The sequence below is a fragment of the Meles meles genome, chromosome 16, assembly GCF_922984935.1.
Source record: "Meles meles chromosome 16, mMelMel3.1 paternal haplotype, whole genome shotgun sequence".
Lineage (NCBI taxonomy): Eukaryota > Metazoa > Chordata > Mammalia > Carnivora > Mustelidae > Meles > Meles meles.
In genome coordinates this window covers 27,531,770-27,551,978 of record NC_060081.1, presented here as the reverse complement: position 1 = coordinate 27,551,978, position 20,209 = coordinate 27,531,770, and the positions used below count along the sequence as shown (strand labels likewise).

At 46.6% G+C, this 20,209-nt stretch overlaps 1 protein-coding gene across 16 annotated transcripts in view; it reads right to left on the bottom strand.

Moving 5' to 3' along the window:
* Positions 1-4,303: 4,303 nt before the first annotated feature.
* Positions 4,304-20,209, bottom strand: part of INPP4A (inositol polyphosphate-4-phosphatase type I A) — a 130,900-nt gene continuing 114,994 nt past the window's right edge. For 8 of the 16 annotated variants that reach the window (XM_045980623.1, XM_045980629.1, XM_045980632.1 and 5 more), the window contains 3 exons: positions 19,241-19,353; positions 16,221-16,375; positions 4,304-7,025 (listed from right to left, as the gene is read on the bottom strand). In XM_045980623.1, coding sequence (XP_045836579.1) covers positions 6,893-7,025; positions 16,221-16,375; positions 19,241-19,353 — 401 coding nt within the window. In that variant the 3' untranslated portion in view covers positions 4,304-6,892. Of the gene's footprint in view, positions 12,012-16,220; positions 16,376-19,240; positions 19,354-20,209 lie in introns of all 16 variants that reach the window. The other 8 variants (XM_045980618.1, XM_045980617.1, XM_045980626.1 and 5 more) reach the window with 1 other exon arrangement.

Genomic DNA, 20,209 nt, shown 5'->3' with positions numbered 1-20,209 from the left:
CCAGTTTTCAAATGAGTTACTTGTCTTTTTATTATTGTGTTATAAGAAGTCTTTATATATAGTGTATACAAGTTCCTTAAAGACAAATGACTGACAGATGTTCTCTCCCAAAGGTGATCTGTCTTCCCTCTCTTGATGCTGTCTTTTGAAGCACAATTATTTTGATGAATTCCAATTTATCTCTTTTTCCTTCTCGTGTATCTAAGAAAACCACTGCCTAATCCAAACTTACAAAAATTTATTCCTGTTCTCATAAAAAAACTTTATAGTTTTAACTTACATATAGGTCTGTGATCCACTTTGAAATTTGATACCTCTATCAGTAACTATATCTTTTAAATTTTATTTGTGGTAAAATATACATAATGTAAAACATACACTCTTAAGCATTTTTTAAAAAGATTTTATTTATTTGAAAGAGAGAGAGAGAGATCACAAGTAGACAGAGAGGCAGGCAAAGAGAGAGAGGGAAGCAGGCTCCCCACTGAGCAGAGAGCCCGATGCGGGGCTCGATCCCAGGATCCTGAGATCATGACCTGAGCTGAAGGCAGAGGCTTAACCCACTGAGTCACCCAGGTGCCCCACTCTTAAGCATTTTTAAGTATATAGTTCAGTTATGTTAAGTACGTTACCTTGTTACACAGCCAGTCTCGAGCTCATTCACCTTGAAAAGCTGAAACTGTACAGCCATTAAACAATTCCCCATTATCCAAACCCTGACAATACTGATGTTAACCATCACTTCATTTATTTGTTGGCCTTTGTAAACCTTCTTTGGAGAAATGTCTATTCAAGTTCTTTGCCCTTTATAAAATAGGGCTTTCTGTTGTGGGGTTCTAGGAGTTCTGTGTATATCCTAGATGTTAACCCCTTAGCAGAGATGATCTGCAGGTATTTTCTCTCATTTGTTTTCACTCTGTTGATTGTGTTCACCATGTTGATGCAGTTTTAAATTCTGATGTCCAATGTATCTGTTTCTACTTTTGTTGCCTGTCCTTTTGTTGCCATATCCAACAAATCCTTGCCCAATCCAGTGAAGTTCTTCCCCTAAACTTTCTTCTGGGAATTGTACAGTTTTAGTTCTTACTTTTAAATCGTTGATCAAGTTTGAGCTGATTTTGTATATGGGGCAAGGGAAGGGTCCAATTTCATTCTTTTGCATGGGGATATCCAGTTTTCCCAACACCATTTGTTGAAAAGACTGCCCTTTGCTCATTGAATGGTCTTCGCATCCTTGTTGAAAATCATGTGACCACATATGCTAGGGTTTTCTTCTTTTTTATTGCTCTATATGTCTGTCTTTATGTTCATGCCACACTGTTTTGATTGCTGTAGCTTTGTAATAAGTTGGAAATCAGAAAGTATGCAACCTCCAACTTTCTTTTTTTATGGTTTTCACTATTCTGGGCCCCTTGAGATTCCAGATGAATTTTAGGATGTATTTCTGTACCTCCACAAAAGACACCAGCGGAATTTTGATAGGGAGCACACTGAATCTGTACAAGACTTTGGATAGTATTGGCATCTTAACAATACAAAATCTTCCAATCCATTCACATGGACATCTTTCCATTTATTGGTGTTCTCTTTCTGCAACATTTTGTAATTTTCAATGTGTAAGTTTTTTGCCTCCTTGATTGGGTTAATTACAAGTATCTTATTCTTTATTATACTATTATACTATAACTATAAGAGTTATATTCTTAATTCTCTTTTTAGATTGCTTACTAAACAATGATGGGTTAATGTTTAATTTTATCATTAAATATAACAGACATATAGAAAAGTGCACAGAGTGTATACTGTTAACAAATAACTGTAGAGTAAATTATCATGTCACTACCATCCAGATAAGAGGACATTGTGTGAACCTGCTGTAATACTGGGCTTTCCTCAAAGACCCCACTGCTTACACTGGAAAGAAAAATCAGTGTCTTGTGTTTGCCACACTCTGCTCCTCTTAAGTTGGCTTTCTCCTTTGAGCCTGTCAGATTTGGCTCCTTGTCATTGTCTAGAAGGATGGATTATATAGGGAGACAAGTACAACATGGTCTAGTGGTGAAAGAGGAAAAATTTCAATTGAACACCCCCCCTCAAAAAACAGTTATTTATCTTTTCATTCAGTAAAAATTTTTGAGTGACAGGCATTACATATGCCACTGTGAACACAAAACAGCACGCTGGATGAAGCAGAAATATATAAAAGTATAATAAAACAGTTCCACTCACAATGGAATGAGAACTTTTTTTTTTTTTTTTTTTTTTTTTTTTTTTTTTTTTTTTAGGAGACCAACTCATTCTGTGGAGAGAAATCACCACAGATGGCAGGCCTGAGATGGGCCTTAAAGGAGCAATGAGAAGGCTGAGAGCTGGTGGTCTGGATTAGAGTAACAGGGCGTAGACCATGGCTGTGAGTAGGAGGTGAAATTATGAGTTAGGGTGAAGGGGTAATGAAGAGATACAGATCTTAGTAGCTCATGGGATGGGAAAGGGAGGGGAGATGACCACCACTGGGTGGAAGGTGGGGTAATTTATCAGAGGATGGCTCAGCTAGCTTGGAGAGAAAGCATGACTTTGCTGTCACTATGCTGTGAGATGCCAAAGTAGACACTCAAGTAGAATGAGTAGGAGATGGCCAGATGTGCAGACGGATATGGACCTACAGAGAGTCTGGGGTGGACCTAGAAACTTGGGAGTCATTAGTAAGTAAGTGGCAATTTACTCCATAGGAATGATTAAGACTGTTCAGGAAGAGCATTTGAAATGAGACAGAGGAAAGTTACAGACAGAACCCTGGGGAACACCATAATGTTAGTGGTGGGTGGAGGACAACCAGCAGACAGAGTGAGGCCAAGGAAGCCAAGGGAGGCGTGAGCGGCAAGGGGGAAGTAGTGAAGTGTTGTCTTTCTAAATTCATCTCTCTGATATGGACATTGTCTTCCTAGGTGTGGAATCATAAGCAATGTTTCCTATCCCCTCTAATCTGTCCCAGTTTTTTTGGCCATTAAATTAATCAACAGAGTGAAAATACCACAGAGGTCTACATTTGAATTCAGACGTGCCTGGACTGGCCAGAAAGGCCCACTGGGAGCCTGATGCAGGAAGGAATCATCACAAGGATAGCACTGAGGCATGAAAGGGGTCCGAGGGAGGATCTGATATGTGGATATTCGGATCCTATGATCTCAGGAATCTGTCATAGCTTGGGGAGTAACAGCTGTAATAAAAATAAGACAAAGTTACTTCCCACTTGCCAGGTCTTAGCAATAGGGAGGCTTTCTTCGCAGGGTGGCACAGGCTGATGCGGTCCCTCATTGAGCACACGGCACCACATCCACTTCATGGACAAGGAACTGGGTGCCGCAGGACAAGCACCAAAACGAAAAAGACAAGCATACTTAATGACTTTCTACTCCCTACTATAAACAAAACCAAAGACAAGTGATGAGTTCTGAAAAACTGCAACTTAACAACAGAGGAGTTAATATATTATATATTAGAAACAGTGCATGTGAAATGAACCAACACTCCAATGAAGCCACAAAAGTAGAAAAATCAGTAAAAGTTTAAAAGATGTTCAATTTTCATAGTCATCAAAGAAACGAAAATTGAGAATAAAGGGGAAAAGGCACCTGTTAATAGGCGGTAGCTTAATTTTCTGGGAGCACTTTGGTAACACTAAAAATTCAAAAATGTTTAAAATTTTAAATTATCTTTTAATTGTAAATATCTGCTGCCAGGAATTCATCTAAGGGCAATCACTGGGCACATGGGCAGAGAAAAAGGTCCTAAGGTCCAAGATGCAGTCCTGGTTATAACGAACAATCAAACCATTAGTGGAACTACTGTTCTACAGCAAATCACACAACAGATGACCGGGCGACCCAGAGAAGACATGATCCGTGTTTATGGACGTGGGAAGGGAAAAACAGCTAACACTTGTGAACACTTAATGCCAAAGCACCTCACAGCCTTACAAAGAATGTACCAGTATTGTGTCCACGCTTCACACACAAGCAAACGGAGGCTCTGAGAGGGCAAGAAACAGGTTCAGAGTCGCCAGGCAGGGAGTGGCAGAACAGGACTGGGAGCTAGTTCTTCCTGCAGCTGAAGTCCAGGCTCTTAGTCCCACCCCTACTACTGCTCCGCTTCAAAGTAAGAGAAAACAAGATACAAAACAGAAGAGTGTCACGGTCTGGCGCTCATAGACACACAAATGCTCGATGCAATTCCTCTTAATGATGTGGCCATAAGACGAGTCCTCCTCCTAACTGTAATGGAATGAATCAGTCAACACCCAGTGTAACGTTCTTGTCAGTTATTTATTATTTGTCATTCTAAAGACTAGCACATTTACAGCATACATGGCTTAGAATGAGCTAAGAATATATAAAACAGGAACTGTATGTTTATATATATTAATACTGCCCACCCAAAACAAATAAATAAAAGTACTTTAATGCACTGAGCTTGGCAAATACAACTGTGAAGGGACAAAACTGTATTATACAATATTTGTACATTTTTCAAGGAAACCAAAGGCAACTGTGCTGCAGGTGCTTAGAATCCACGTCACATCTCACGTTTTCAGTAGGTCTCAACGGTTCTTTTTAAATGAGGGACCTTCTCAGGAACACCAGGCGAGTCTATTTGACGGTAACCTATGAGAAAAGGCTTCCCCGGTGCAGCTGAAGACTCAGAGCTCCGGTGCCCCCTATCCCAGGAACCCCGGCCGCCGTGATGGGGGGTGGGGGTAAGGGGTGCGGGGGTGGGGGGTGCCCTGGCTCTGCGAGTGCAGGGAGGGTGCGGGGCGGCAGGGAGGCTGCCCCGCGCTTCCCGCGGCTGGGGGTAGTGCCCACATGGAATACAGAAAGGTCAGCAGCTTCTGCACCATTAGCCACATCTTAGAGTTTTACGGCGATCCTTAACATAAAGCCAAAGTTGGAAAAAATAATTCACGTGAAGGTGCCACATGCAAATCTGCGAACAGACGACTCAACGTTTGCTATATTCCCTTTTGATAAATGCGGGTACTTAATGCTTTACGACCAAAAAAAAAAAAAAAAGTCTGGAAACAATATGCGTAACATTTAATTTAAAAAGACAAGGGAATTCTTTAAAGATAGTGATGCTGAAATGAGAAAAGATGGAACTAGGTAGGTACTAGAGAAATTACAACTTAAATGAAATGCAGGAGGGGTGAGAGGCCAAATCAGCCATCCTGGAAACGTGTCTTTGAACCTGGACCAATACAGCAGGAGAATGTGACGCCAGCTGCTGCCAGCTCTACAGAAGGTTTGGGGGACAGGAGTGTCTCTGCCTGCACTCTCCACAGTGAGCCAGCTATGGGACAGGCATGAGCAGCTGCCATCGCTCCCTGGGGCATCCTCCGCATCTGCTCACACCAACCGGGCACCAGAAGCAGGCTCTGGCTGCGCAGGAAGGGTCTGGAAGGTCTTTCATCCAGTTCCACCCTCAACTGCGCGCCTACCCCTCTGGGTCTCTGCCAGTGTGTGGCCGTGCCTGGGCCGCAGCAGCTCAAGTATGTCACACGTTTCCAAAGGCCTTGTCTAAAGGAGCCCACGAGTAACACCTCAAATTTTAGACCTAGGAATTTCCCACGGCGTTCACAAATCATTAGGATCAGCATCATGGATATGTTCCACACAGATTTCTTTTATAACCTTTTAAATAACATGTAAACATACTAATCATGATAAATAGAACTGATAGACGTACAAACTAAGGAAAACAATCTCTGCTATGTGCAGATAAGACTCATCATCATCATCTTATAATAGATGACTGGACATAATTTTCTACGAAATTCCTAAGTTTTATGGCCCATTTATCCCTTTCAAAATCTCACTGTAGGAGATAAATTCAACTTTCTCAATAGTCCCCTTATATAATAAAATGTGAAAAGGACAGTAACAAGTGCTGCAAACCTAAGAGAAACCTTCATCAGACAGTCCAACATGATTGCACCATCTTCTAGAAGACGATAAACTGGGAAACCCAGAAAAGGACATCTGTTCTGAAAATATTTAGGTTTCCAGCACCTACACGCATAAACCCCCACACCATTGTCTGAGAGGTAGCAGACACGTCACGTGTGGGATCCAGGAGTAACAGAACTCAACACCCAGAGGAGGAGGGGAGGAATGCCCCGGAGGCAGGACCAGCCACGGAGCTGAAGAGCACAGGACAGCTGGCTTCACATTCTCCAGCACACACCCTGCTCCACGATGCATCAGTGGGCAGAGAGGGGTCCCACTGTGTGGGCTCCAGTGAAGTCTTACCTTGGGCTGATTTAGCAACCTTTACCTCACCTTCGGCTTTCACCTGTGCTGTCACAGGACAACTCGGCGGAACCACTTGCTCTCACGGCACGAGCTAGAGCTAGCTTCTTTCCCCAAAACTTGAGTTAACATTTAACATCTGCTGGTCTGCCCAGGATCCAATAATTTAATATATTACTTACTGCTTTACATTCAGAGTTTTTAAAAGTAGACTGTAATTTCAATGCTCAATTTCGAGTTACTCGGTAGAAAAATACGTTAGGTGTGCAGCTGCCTAAGTGGGCATTTAAAGAAGTCTTTTAGCATTTCAGACATATCTAGCTTGATTCATACAGGTAACTATCAATGATATCTGTGTGGTTATGGCTGAGGTTATTTAAATGGGCAGTCGCTACGATCCACACTATTGAGCCAAACATTACCTCCTACTGATTCCAGTGGAAAACATGCTCCATAGACTTTTTAGTGAAAATTTTTTTTAAAAACACAAAAATAAAAACCAATCCTTCAGGTCTTCTTGAAGAATTCATATATGACACTAGAGGGTACCCACATTTAGTATGTAACAGCTAATTAGAGGAACCGTGTGTTCATGTTTCAACTTTTCCGTAAGTCCCTTCGGGAGGCCTGTAATGCTTGGGGAAAGCCTTCAGCTGCAGGGAATTAAATGCATATTTGCGACTTCCAACATTCTTCATTGTATTTTCTCTTCGACAACCCTCACTGGGGAAAAAAACAAGCACAAGAAATGACAGCAGTAAAAAAGGAAAAAGAAAAGACTTAAACTAAGATGAAATGAATTGATTATTTTCATAGCATTAAAAAATGTTGATTAATTCAGATGGGTGCTGGACTCATTTACAACAATATGCACGCAAGATGGCAGGCTTCTGAACGAGGAAGGCAACTAAGAAGCACAGACATGGACACATGCTGGATGGGATTGTGAGTCTGCATTTTCAGAGGCAGCGCTGTATCTAAGTAGAAGCAAACTTCTGTTTTTTAAGTGAATGGTTTCCATGTATGTCATGTCTAGTAGTCTGAGGATTCTATCCTAACTAATGGTTCAAAGGTTCTGTTCCATTTCCAATTAAATGGAACAAGAAATGGTGCTACTCTTACCAAAGCTTTTCAAGAGCTGCATTTTTCTATATTAGCAATGGCTATTAATCACCTCAAATTCAAAACGCTCATTTTCCTTGCAGAATTCAGTACATAGCAAAGCCATCTGGCTGAGAAGGCTACGCTAACATGCCGTCCCCACTGAGGAGACAGCTGTCCTGGGTGCAAAGCAATCAGTGAGCCCATGCAATGGTGGCACGCTGGGTCTGCACAGCCATCAGGGCTAGAAGGGTCATGAAGGAGTGATCCCACTGAGATCTCCCCATGGCAGCTTTCTCCAGGTGGGCTGACCTTACTGTGGTCACCTCTCACAGGCATGCCACTAAGCCAGTGAGAGCCCACAGGTGCCCTTCCCTAGAGAGCCGGCTCCCAGCATCATCCCCAGCTGTACTGGTTGGAGGGTTGTCATGGCAACCCAGTGGACACAGCCAATGCTGAAGAGGAGGATGAGCCATCAGGCACGCCTCACATCCCCTCACATTCCCAAGTGAGAGCATCAGGGGAGTTCTCTGGGAACTGTTCTGCTGTAGACATCAAATTCACAGGCAAAAGCGGTTCTAAATATAAATGACTTCCTGTAAGCACAGTAGAACTTTACATTTTTATATTATTCTTTGACTAGCAATTAAATCGACTAGTTATCAAATTTAGTACAAAAATCCCCATTATGAGATGTAAAATTTGGAGTTACCAAGAAAGAGTGATTTAAAAAAAATATTTCAAATCGTATGAAGACCATTATGTCATGCATTTTAAAAAAATATCAGTGGCAATTGCTCAAGCCTTTTAAAGTGAAAATGACAGTCTCATTATCAAGAACATGTAAAATATTTTTGGTAAGAGTAATTTTATTCAAAAGATAAGCTCATATATTTTAGAAAAGTAACCACCTGCTTGTTATTAAGTAATTTAGTAACATAGCTATGCTTTCTTGTCACCAGAGTCTCAAGCCCTCAGTGAGACCTGTGTCATCTGAGCTGAACGCCTAGGCCATACGAGCAGGATGCCCCTAGAGTAAAGAACGACCATGTCTGTCTAACATCCAGCAATCAGATAAAAATATAATTCCATTTAAAGCAGAAGCTATAGGTTCCTATGCACAGTTAGTCTTATTTCATCTTTGGAAGCTCTCACATTACCAAACTGTTTCAGATATGGCTTCTCTATTTATATAGAAATGGAAACACTTCTAGGACCACCTAGCACTAGTAAATGCCAAACTGCTTTGAGGAGCAAAGAAGAAGAATTTGTCCACTTCAACATTATCTTTTATTTACATATGTTAAAGAAACTACTGGTTTAACTGGCTGAATATATGATACATGGATTTGTAATCAAGGTTACCCTCACAATGCAATTTAGTTTTAAAAAGCAAACCAGCTTCACTTTCCCTCAAATGTTCTGAATTTACAAAATCTGACGGCGGAGGCTGACGACATGCCGACACTGTCCCAACTTGCTTGCACAAGCCTGGGTATAGTGCATGAGACTGACATGTGCAGAGGGGAGAGGTGTGCCATGCTAACTGGCCTTTCCTGCCGCAGGGGCCAGCCTTCTGTCCCTAAGGTAGAACACTTCCACTCATCAGATTGGCAGCACCATTCTTAGGGGCCAAGAGCACACATTGAAAAGGTCTTGGATAGACTTTAGAAAGAGGGATTTTACTATTTCAAAGCTCCACCATTGTTTTTTCTTCCCTAGGCAAATTCTTCCTTTTCAAGGATATCCATTTTTTTGAATGAGAAATTGGAACGGAAACCCAGATGACAACTAATTTGGGGGACTCCTCTGGTTCTCCCTGTCAGGTGTGGATCTTCTACTTTAGAACTCGTCTGGATGCACTGGGGTCTAGTGATCCTGAGGGATCTAGGATTGGTGGCCAATGACAATGTCCTGCCCGGGGCCAGCATCACCTCAGAAGCAGGCCGAACACCATAACCAAATACCAGACTCCCCTCTTATGAATCATCTTCCCATGTTTGTTTCATCCAGTCTATTTTTCACTGAAGCAGAAAAGATTTTCAGATCTATATTTAGTCTGATTTCCTAAGCAGAAAGCCTCAGTGATGCTAAAACTCAGCACAAAGGGCGAGCACAATTGAGTCTCTTTCCTCAGAGTTCTGAAGAAAGATGGCAACAATAATTCAGAGCCTAGGCTGATCGCCTGGTGTTCTTTCTTGTGCTAGCCTTCATGACTGGAGACAGCTAGAATGTATGGCCTTTTGGCTCAGCCCCTGAAGAGAAAAACAAAGAACCTTATCTTCTCTCCTTTCCAATTTATTTCTCTGTCAACCTGGCAGCCAAATCTACACGGGACAGGAAGGTCTGGCTGGCACCACAGCAGCGAGGAACAGGCCGAGAAGGGCCCCTCTAGCTGGCTATGGCCTCCCTTTGCTGGGTGGGGGGATCCTGGGAGAGGTCTCTGGGGAGTGGCAGGGGAGCACCCACAGGCCCAGGGAGCGGAGGGGGCGCTATCTGTATTCAGAAGGGCCTCCCGCATGGGTGCACAGTCTCTGCCAGGCCTGGAGATGGGAACAGGCACATGTCACTGCCGTGAGGCATCAGGAGCACCTGAACCAGGCAGGGACTGGGAAGCTGTGGAACTGGAGCTGAAAGGACCTGCGGACTCTACTTTCTCTCTTTCAAATCTTGGAGTGCTGACGCACCCACTTTAATTTGAAGGAGGCAGGAGGTGAACATACCTCTCAAAGAATCACAGATCAGTGACTAGTGTTGTGTTGCTACAACTTAACACCACTTGTCACTTGGCATCCAGTGAGACTCCCCAGTGAGGAGTGTCAGGAGCTATGCCCCAATACGGCCACCTCAGTTGTTCTAGAAAAGACAGAGTGGCCACATGGCACTCATGAGAAGACTGGCTTCCCCCTACAGGCAGGAACTCTGCCTGAAGGCTCCTGCAGTGCTCGGGTGGTCTAGGAAAGAAGGGCCTCCCTGGGGTGTGAGAAGGACAGTCTCAGAATTTAAAGCTTGAGTCTAGTATTTATCATCCGTCGCCAACCACATCTACCATTCCTAGAACGTGGACTCAGAACCGATGCCAAACCAGAGAAGTCCCAGAGTAAGTTCTGGACATCCTGGGAGAGGGAAGTGAGGGGGCAGATTTTGTGGTGGACTGCGTTTGTGTGTATGCATGGGTGTAAAGTTTCTGGAAAAGACAGCTTCTTTAAATTCACTCTAATTTTTCTAGACTGGTAAAAAGAAATCCACTTTCATAAAGTCCAGTGTATGGGGAACCAGCTGGCAAGCAAAAACAGAATACGGCATAGTCTGAACTAGAAAACGGAGAAGCCACGGAGCAGTTCTTATACAAAATCCATGGAATTTCTCCCTAATTTATTCTGTTACCTTTACAGACATTCAATGACTCCTCTGCCAAATGTGAAAGGTAAGGATACGAACCACCTTGTTTCCTGGGCATTTCCATGTTACATAAAGAGTGCTAATAGCATAAACCCAAGCGACTCCTTCTCTCTCACATTTCCATCTACCACAAGTGGCCAAAGGTTAGGCTTCCATTTTGGGAACTTTTTTTTTTTTCGATTTTCAAAATTACCATTATTAACCACATTTGATTTTTTTTTTTAAATGAAAACTACTGCTTCTTGAAAAATAAATGTATTTAACTTTAACAGCCTTTTGTTCCTATCTGCACTAATTCCTGTAACCAGTCTAGAGATCCTTAAAGATTTCAAAGAGTAAATCGAAAGTCACATGCAGTATGTTACTTTAATGTGCCTGACTGGGTATAACGGGCAACTCGGTCACAGCTTTGGGGCGTCTCAAACCGGAAATTATAAACACAAGCGAGGAATGCTACGATTCTGCAAAGTGTTTGCTACTGTGAGTTCAGGGACTATGCTTTGAAATGAAAGCAGAAAGTACACGTCCTATTGAATAGGCGGATCTAGATGGGTCAGTTATAAAGCGTCTATCATTTTTGTTTCTCTTCAGAAGGAAAGGAAAGGTTAGCGGTACATTAAAGAATAGTATCAAATATACAAATTCTCTTCAGACAGAGGCCCCTTCTCTCAGAAACAGGGCACAGGAGATATACAGGTAATAAATAGTTTTACATCAGAAGGTGATAAATTTGGTACAAGTTAACTCCAGGCCAGCTAAACGGTGCAGTGACAGGGCACTGTAAGGACATGTTACAAGCACTGAAAACTCGATGGCATTTAAACGCACGAGTCCTCTCGGTGAAATAATTTGGCAGGTATTTACAGTTCGGAACAACAAAATGTCAAACTGTAAGGCATGAAATATTTCTCGGCAGACCACGCTCTGACACATTCCTTCTGTCCAGTCAGGTACACAGGTGGCTGGACATATTCTGGCACTTTTGTTTTTCTTGTGACTTAGTACTGCTTTTCTCAATGGTACACTCATTTGCAACGCAATTTGGTCACCAGGTACGCTATGCTGAGGAAGAGCCACACAATCAGTAAATTGGGGCTCAGGGCTAACAAAGGGATGGAACAGAGGAGGCTGGGGTCTAGTCTTAAGTCTCGGATGGGCACCAGGCCGCTCAAGTTCTTCTGGGTGACTACCTCCCGTGTTCCAATGCTGTGAAAAGGAGAAAGTTTGGGAGAAAGGAAAAGAAAAAGGCAAAGGAAATAAAGGGGGAGGGGGAGGACACATGCAATGGATTGTATCAAAAGTATGGAAAAAAGAGGAAAACCAAACAGTAAGAGTTAAAACAAACAAAAAAAAAAATGGGATGGAGCCACAAGAGAAAGAAAAGATGATGTGCAGAAAAGGGTGTGGAAGGGGTACCAAAACAAAACCAGCACAGTCACAAGAAGAAAGGAGAGAAAGAGAAGTGAAAATAAGAAAAAATACTGTTGTCTACCAGAAACAAACACATGTAGGTTGACTAAATGGTTTTCCATGTTCGCGCTCTCTCGGCTGGCCAAGCACAATTCCATGCTGCCCTGCCATGCTCTCACATGCTGCCAAGACATGGGTTTCAAGAAGCAAGCTGAACATGAAGAACCATTGGGAGGGGGTGGTTTGACCTTCTCACAGATGCCTGAGCCGGGGGGGGGGGGGGGTGACGGACTTTGCCAAAGCTGCCTCTTGATGAACCATTCAAACAATGACCATTTACCTCAAGTACCAGTCTGAGGCAGAGCCCTCCCCAGGCTCGCCCTGATGATTAGGCTGAGCAGTGGCTGAGCATGAGCCGCCCGTGTCCCCGAAAGTTCAAGTCACTGTTCTACACGCTGATCCCCCACCACGGAAGCCAACCAAGCTCACATCAGAAATTTGGGCGTTTTCCCCCTTTTGGTGCCCCAGAAAAAAAAAACACCGAGGAGCAATGTATGTATACATATATACATACATATAAAATATATGCTCTGCAGCCATGGCCTCTCTGACCGTCCTCCGAAGTGCTGCCACTGCCACAGGCGCAGCAGGGACGTCAGGACGCCGCACGTGACTCTGAGGGTCCACCCAGAGAGGAGTGGCTTGAGGTCCTTGCTCAAGCAGACTTCTCCTGTGCTTTCCCAGAGGAGCTCGGAAGCCCTGGAATGCCCCTGCCATGATGTGCCGTTCAGACTGGGGACACTTTCCCAGTCAGGGCCGTCTCGGGGGGCAGAGGTGGTGTCACTGTGGCTACTTAGGAAGACCCACTCTGTGAGTGTTTCAGCCCCTGGGTCGGGGACAGAGAGGCAGCGCGAGCGGTGAGCTGGCAGTGATAGCTTGCAGGAGCCGGGTGTGTGCATCTTTCCCCAGCTCCATGTTCTGTGACATCACACCGGTAGCTGGAAATAAGCCCCAGTGGGAGTATTTATGTGAACACTATAGATCAGGGCTGTTTTTGGCTGTGGCGGAGGTGGGGAGCTGGTTGTTAAGCATTTCCTAGCACAGCTCTGGCCACTGCTCATCCTGGGCCTCTGGGAGAAACAAGGCCAGAGTGTCAGCTTTGCCCTCTTACCCCACCTCCTCTCTCCACCCTGCACCCTTGCCTGCATGCTCTACTCTTCCATCTGGTAAGATGCAAGCGAGAAAGCAAGAGAACCAAAATGCATTCTTCCACTCAAGGCATGGCCCAGTATTTTCTGCTGCCTCCTTAGGGCTCCCGGCTGAGCCACAGGTCCTGGCCATGCTACAGCCAGAAATCCTGGCTAGTGACCCAGCCACCTCAGGCTTGCTGTCGATGGACAAATGCATGTCTCCCCGCCACAGGGAAGAGTTCAGAAAATCACCTTAAAACAACCACACGCGTGACGGCCTGACCTGCAATGCGGTCAGGCCGAAAGGCGGCAGTGAGCACAGAGCCCCGGCTGCTGGAACTACTGGGTTCCAGGAGCAGGTGCAGGGGGGCCATGATCGAGCTTGGTTCTTGTGTCATAATATCCGACATGATTAGTTAAGTAAGATTACATGTTTATTGCAGAAATTTTAGAAAAATCAGAAAAACAAACAGGACGCTTTGAAGACTTCCGTTAAATGGAGGTGGAGTGGGGAGGTTTAGAGAGGCCGAGGGAGGCCCAGGGAGGAAGGTCGTGCCCTAGGCAAGACTGCAGGGTCCTCACCTGTGACCCAGGAAAGCAACACTGACTTTACAGACTTGGAAGCGCACCGATAAGTGACAGGCACAACAGCACCCGGAGGGTGGACAAGCAGGCACTTGGGACAGGGGGTGAGAGTGTGATGATCTGTATTAGAAACCCTACAAAGGCGTGTAGATCAATGTGGCAGAGGGGCCAGGAGCATACACAGGGACACCCCACTCCCTGTCTGAGGTGCAGAAAACCACCTTCAGCTTAGACGGTCAATGGCAGCAAACTGAATCACTACGGTGTGCTCAAAATCGTAAGGTCTCTACTTATTAACCTGAAAAAATGCTCCCAAGAAAGCTAAGTGAAAAAGTAGGCTCAAACAACAGGCATAACTGCACACAGAGCTGCGTCTGTTCACGCATGTGCTGACTGAGTGATTCGGGGCCTGGTGATCTGGCGCATGCGTTGACTGCACTCACGCCCGTGTGCTTGTATGTACACATCCACAGCTGAAGGAGGAGGCATCAGCACAGGCACGGCTGCTTGTCAACAGAAGGAAGACGGAGGATTCTGAGGTGGGGGTATGAGAAAAACTGGTATGGGGCTTATTCATATTTTAAAATTTTGCTATAAGGAGTATCAGTTTCTTAGGTGAGCAAGTGTGGAGTGTGTTGAAAGCCACAGCAGCGAATCTGTGCATGTGTGGGTACTACCCACACAGCCCTGAGACAGGCCACAGGCGGTAGATGCGGCTGCCCCAGTGTCTTTCTAAGGAGCCCTGTTCTCCCAGGTCTCCTGAGACCTCTGTGCTCAGATGCAGGCAGAATGAATTGTTTTTCTCAATCGCATTTGTTCCAGAAGCCAGGACTGGACAGCTGTCTACACATGGACTGTACACCTGACTCAGGGCCTGGTCTGAGCACACCTCATCTTAATCTTTGCTCCAACAACTACAGGTATCTCCCCCTCCTTCTACTTTTTGTGTTTCTTCTCTAACGGAGGCCTGCATCTCACCAAGGTGGCCCCTCATAGCACCTCGCAGCTCACAGGGTGCAGACGTGCATGCCTGGAAGCCCAGGCCCTGCCTCCCTCATGGCCTCAGGGACACTGAGCCTGAAGGACAGGCTGTGAGGACAGGCTTGACTAAGGATGCCTGGGCAGGTGTCTAGAGAGTCTCCATTGCCTCCCTGAGGCCCAGCCCGGGGAGGATGGTGAACTTTCCATCCGTGCGTGAATCAAAGCCCCGGGGTCACAGATAGGGGTTGGATGAATGTGGAAGAGACAAAACAGGGACAACATACTTCCATTCCTACAAAATGCTATTATCAAGAGGCAGGAGCTCAGGCATCACTTTTGTGGGTCATTGTGAGAAGGTCAAACGGCAGAAACATACAGAAAGGATAAGAGAATCAAACGCTTTAAAGAATTTGGTGAGAGGACAAATGATACAGAACATTCAGTAGGAGTGACCGTTGGAAACGAGACTTTGACAGCATTGGTGGCTACATTGAAGGAGACGGGAAAACCAGGTTTCTTATCCTTTCTTTTGGTATGTGAGGTAAGGTCCTCCCCAGCAGCGCTTGAAACAAGGCATCGATCAACAGTGGACAGTTTTTAGTCCCAGGTTTCATTCTGCAAACACGCCTGCTGCCTCAGAATCAGAACATCATTAGGGTGAGGTCGCCACGGCACACGGACAGGTGGGGGGCTGCTGCCGTTACTGTAAGACACTCATTTGACACTTTGCTAAGAAAAGCAAACTGTGTCGACGGCTAGAGAAGAAGCAGAGCAAACCGGTGCAACCTGCAGACGCGCTTTCTTCGCTCAAGTTTGCAAGGAGCTAATGCACATGTTGGAAACAGCAGGTGCCTGCTGAGGAAGGCCTGGCCCTCGCTTCCACTGGCAGCAAAGCAGGGGGCTAAGGGCCAGCCTCACGCCCAAGGACTCGCAGGCGGCCACACTGGATTTCCCTGGGCAACGCCCTGACTCCTAAGCTTGCCCTGAGGGCACCTGCTTTCAGAGCAGCCCTGCTCATTAGAGACTGCTGGTTCTCCTGTCCCCCAGACTTAAAAGAGAACACGGTCTCAATTTGAGACCGTCGGCAGTTTGACTTGGCAGGCGTCAGAGAATTTTCCAAAGTCAAACCACAGCGTGCCGCTGGGAGTCAAGGGGCCCAGGGCTGGGGGCGCCCAGTGGGACCTGCTCATCTGCAGTTTACACGGAGCCCGGGACAGGCGGGGCGGGTGGCCTGGGCAGCGGGACTCACCTGCGCATGCACTCCAGGGCCTGGGTGAACACCTGTGGGGCCATGCCGTGCTCGTGCTGCAGGATCAGGCACTGTTCCAGCGTCACTGACATGGCCGTGCGGTCCTTGGCGCTCTTGCAGCTGGTGAACCGGACCCCGTTAAGGCGGCGGCAGATCTGCAACAGGAATGCAGGCCATGCTTGGAGGGACCGATGCCACAGAATGGAAAGACGTGTTGCATGGGACACGGTTCTCTGGACAGTCAGCGGTGGCACGTGGCCAGGACAACTCCCAGGGCCAGCGTTCCCATCACTTCTGCTCCCCGACTTCACGTCCGGCCAGAACCAGCATCAGAAATGAGGTCACTGCCTGTGGGACCCCCTCTGTCCCCAGTGACTTTGTCTCTCTCTCATGTGACTCCCCCCAGAGGCTGTTCCTTCCAGGCCTAGCCTCCCCCTTCTTTTCAGGGGCATCACCATCTGTGCGCTGACTGTACCAGCTGCCCTCTTCCAGACCGTGCCCAGGCCATCTCATCACGGTCAGACCTGTGCTGCAGGCCCTGGGCAGAGGAGGGCAGCAAAGCCCAGCTATGGAGGTCAGAGCAGCTCCCAGTATGCCTCGCCCCTGGCCGAGTCTCCAGGCCTTTCTGAAGGCTTAGCACAAACCCGCTATCTTTGCTCTCCTCTGCATCTGTACAGATGGGAATAACTCAGAAGAGCTTCCCCTCAGCCACCTCTTGATGGTCAGGTCCCACAGGCCCTCCACCGTCCTCTACCTTCACTCAGGGCCGGGCAGGGGTCAGTGCACTCTCCCCTTCACACCTGGGGAGCTCAAAGTGTGGCGGCCTCCAGGCTGAGGAAAAGCCATGCACGGCACCTTCTGTCCCCACAGGACAGGAAGGACATTTGGGGCATTCTTTTTGTACCACTAGATATAATTCTAGGTACACAGTCCCCAAGAGGAGAAAGTCCTAAAACAAAAGATTTTTAAGTTTACAGCAGCTTCATTTGGCAGTCCAACCAGACAGGAGTTGATGTGAAGCTACTCATGATCTTCATTTATCCCATTCTGTATAAACATTCATATTTTTTAATAAGGCAATATTAATGAGTTTGGTTCCAGAGCACTGCCCAAGACTCCCCTGGGGATCATCAATCACATGTGGGTATCACATCAAAGGGGATGTGCACAGTGTTACACATATGTGCACCAACTGTATACCAAATCACCCTTCTAAAATATGGAAATCTGTGAATTCCAAAACATCTACCCACAGAGCTTCAGATGAGGGATTGTGGACCTGTACCAGGTACCATGCCTCAAGGACAATACTGGTATTTTGTGAAAAATCAAAACTAGATGACAGTGAGCTCCAGTAGCCTGTCGCACTCCAAAGAAATATCCGATCCACTGCAGTGCCTGGAGGTGGTCCCACGCCTGCTTCCCAGGCCAGCAAAGCCAAGAACATGCAGCCACTGCCAGGAATACCACTAGGTAGATAGAGGGCACAGTGCAGTCCTAAGTACAGTGTCTAGAGAAAGATGAAAGAGAAAAGGACCAAGACCATCAGAAGGAAGACAGGCTTCTTTTGAGAACAGACAAAAAAATTTTAAAAGGAAAGAAAAAAAGAAAGACACTAAGCAAACCCCTAAGCTCGGCGAAGAGTGATACAATCCAAATGGTGGGAGGCTGAATGTGCACCTGCTCACTGAATTCTCTAAGCAGCAGAGTTTGTGCCCCGGACACATGGCACAAGCTAGAACCACAGATAGTTTCAAAGGACATCCACATGTACAGATGGTAGATCCAGAACTAACATGAGACTCCAGAAAGCAGGCAGGGGTGACCAGAGGTGCATTCCTGCATGAGGGGGCCGTCTGCGTGCCAGTCTCAGGCCTCCAGCTTCCAGGAAGCCAGGAGCCAGCTCTGGAGCTCTGGCCAGTCTCCCCATCCACGAAATGAAGGCCTACACCTGACCAACGATATCCTAACTGTTTAGCCAGGGACCCATTCTTTATACACAGAAATGAAAAGAAGTAAATCCAGAAAAGGAGGGCAGCTCTGGTCAAACTGGGGATGGGAGGCCATGACAGGTGCAAAGAGGGGGATGTTCAAAGACAGGGCTCCATGAAGACAGGTCCTCAAATACAGGGTCTCTGGAACAGCAGCCAAGCACCATGACCAGCTCACTGTCTGCAGCAGTGGAAGAGACCTGAGGTGGAGAGGAACACCTTCTTGATGAGGAGAACAGGAAAGCTCTAGGATGAGTAGCCCAGGAAAGCCATGAGGGGGGAGTGGGAAGACAGCCCTCCTAACGGCTACTTAGGCTCTGTGAACTGGGGGGAACCAGGCATGAGTGGGCTGTCTGCGTGAGTGGGCTGTCCGCCTCCTCTAGGGGCAGAGTGGACATCCATCCCTCCCCTGTGCCCAGGCTGGGCCAGGAGCTGGAATGCCGTCTGGGGATCACTCGTGCTCCTGAGCCTACGTGTGTGAGTCCCCATGCTGGACAATCACAGTGCTGCCATGGAGACTGGTTAAGGTCACCCCTCAACAGAGGAGAGTGAATGGCTAGCTCTGGAACTCCACAAGAACATTTATGAGAAAATACTAGAAGTACTTGGGAAAAGAGGAGATTTGAACTGCAATGTAAAAAAAAAAAAAATACTGTGTAAAGAGACTGCAAGGGTCCCCATGGTCTATCTCTGAAGCTATTAAAAGATGCAGCAGTGCGTTGTAGCTGGTATCGATTGCCCAGGCTTCTGGAGGTGACAACTGTCATCAGCCTGCTTATTAAATGCCCCAGGGGATAGAGTCCAGTGTCTAGCTCACTGGAATTCAGGCAGCCCTAAATTAATGAACTCATAGGCACCTTTCAGTATCCTCCAGAGTTCTCGACATATTCCGTGACTTTCTTCTGTGTCCACAGGGAGAAATTTGCTCTCTCCACTCCTGGCTGAGATTCTGATTTATTATCATAATTACGATTATTGGCAGCAAGTACCACAATCCCATTCTTTTCCTCAGTATAACGAGGGTACTACCTCAGCGGCTTGCCAGAGAATGTCGACGTTCTTATTCTTCCTGGCGTGTACATTCTGGCCCAGAAAACGCAGCAGCTCTGGCAGGCATGTCTGGCTCCGAGATCGAGGTAGGCCTGCAAGACAGGATGAGTCTGTAAGAGCTGGCGGGGCACCCAGGCCCGCAGCCCACAGAGGCCGCTGTGGCACAGGCACCTGACCAAGCTGGAAGTTTTGGGTGACTTATGCAAGAACAGGGTGTGCTTAGGGACCGGTCCTGGCTACCCACATGGGGAGCACTTAAATCACTTTCGTGGCCACTTCAGTCCCACCTGCCAAGGGAAAACTCATCTTCTTTCAGCTCTCCCAAGGGGTTGAAGCACATATAGAGGGTCACAAGGGTGGGAGGAAGTTAGGAAGACCCATCTGGTCTTCAGAGCCTCTGCAGGCAGGAGGATGCTTGGGGCGATGGGTCTTGACTACAGAATGGGCTTGGCCACCCCTAGGGGTGGCAGTAGGGCCTCCTCCCGTGGACCTAAAGTGACCTATTCTTTCGGAGAGCCTCCCTCTGCCACTGCGACAGTTTCCAGCCCTTCAGGGACCCCTTGAACTGCCAGATCAGTCTGATCACTTAACCTAAGAAACCTGGGATTTTCAAACCCCAGGATCATCAGAAAGAAAGAGAAAAACCTCCAGGTCATGTCCTGCCCAAATCCCCAAATTAATACCGAACACAGGGAGTTCTGGGACCCAGCTGCACAGAGAGCTTCCAATACAAGCTCACTGTTGTGTACCCAGGATCTTATGCTAATTACTGCATGCACCTGCTATGGGTCTGGCACTGTGCTAATCAGGGGACTGGGCCAGAAACAGATGTGGAAAGGGGGCCTCTCTTCATGAGGGGCTCACTCTGTGAAAGAAGCTGTGGGAGCCTGGAGGAGACCTGCGTGTCTCCTGGAGGAGATATGGCATGTTACTTCCCCAGATCGGCTG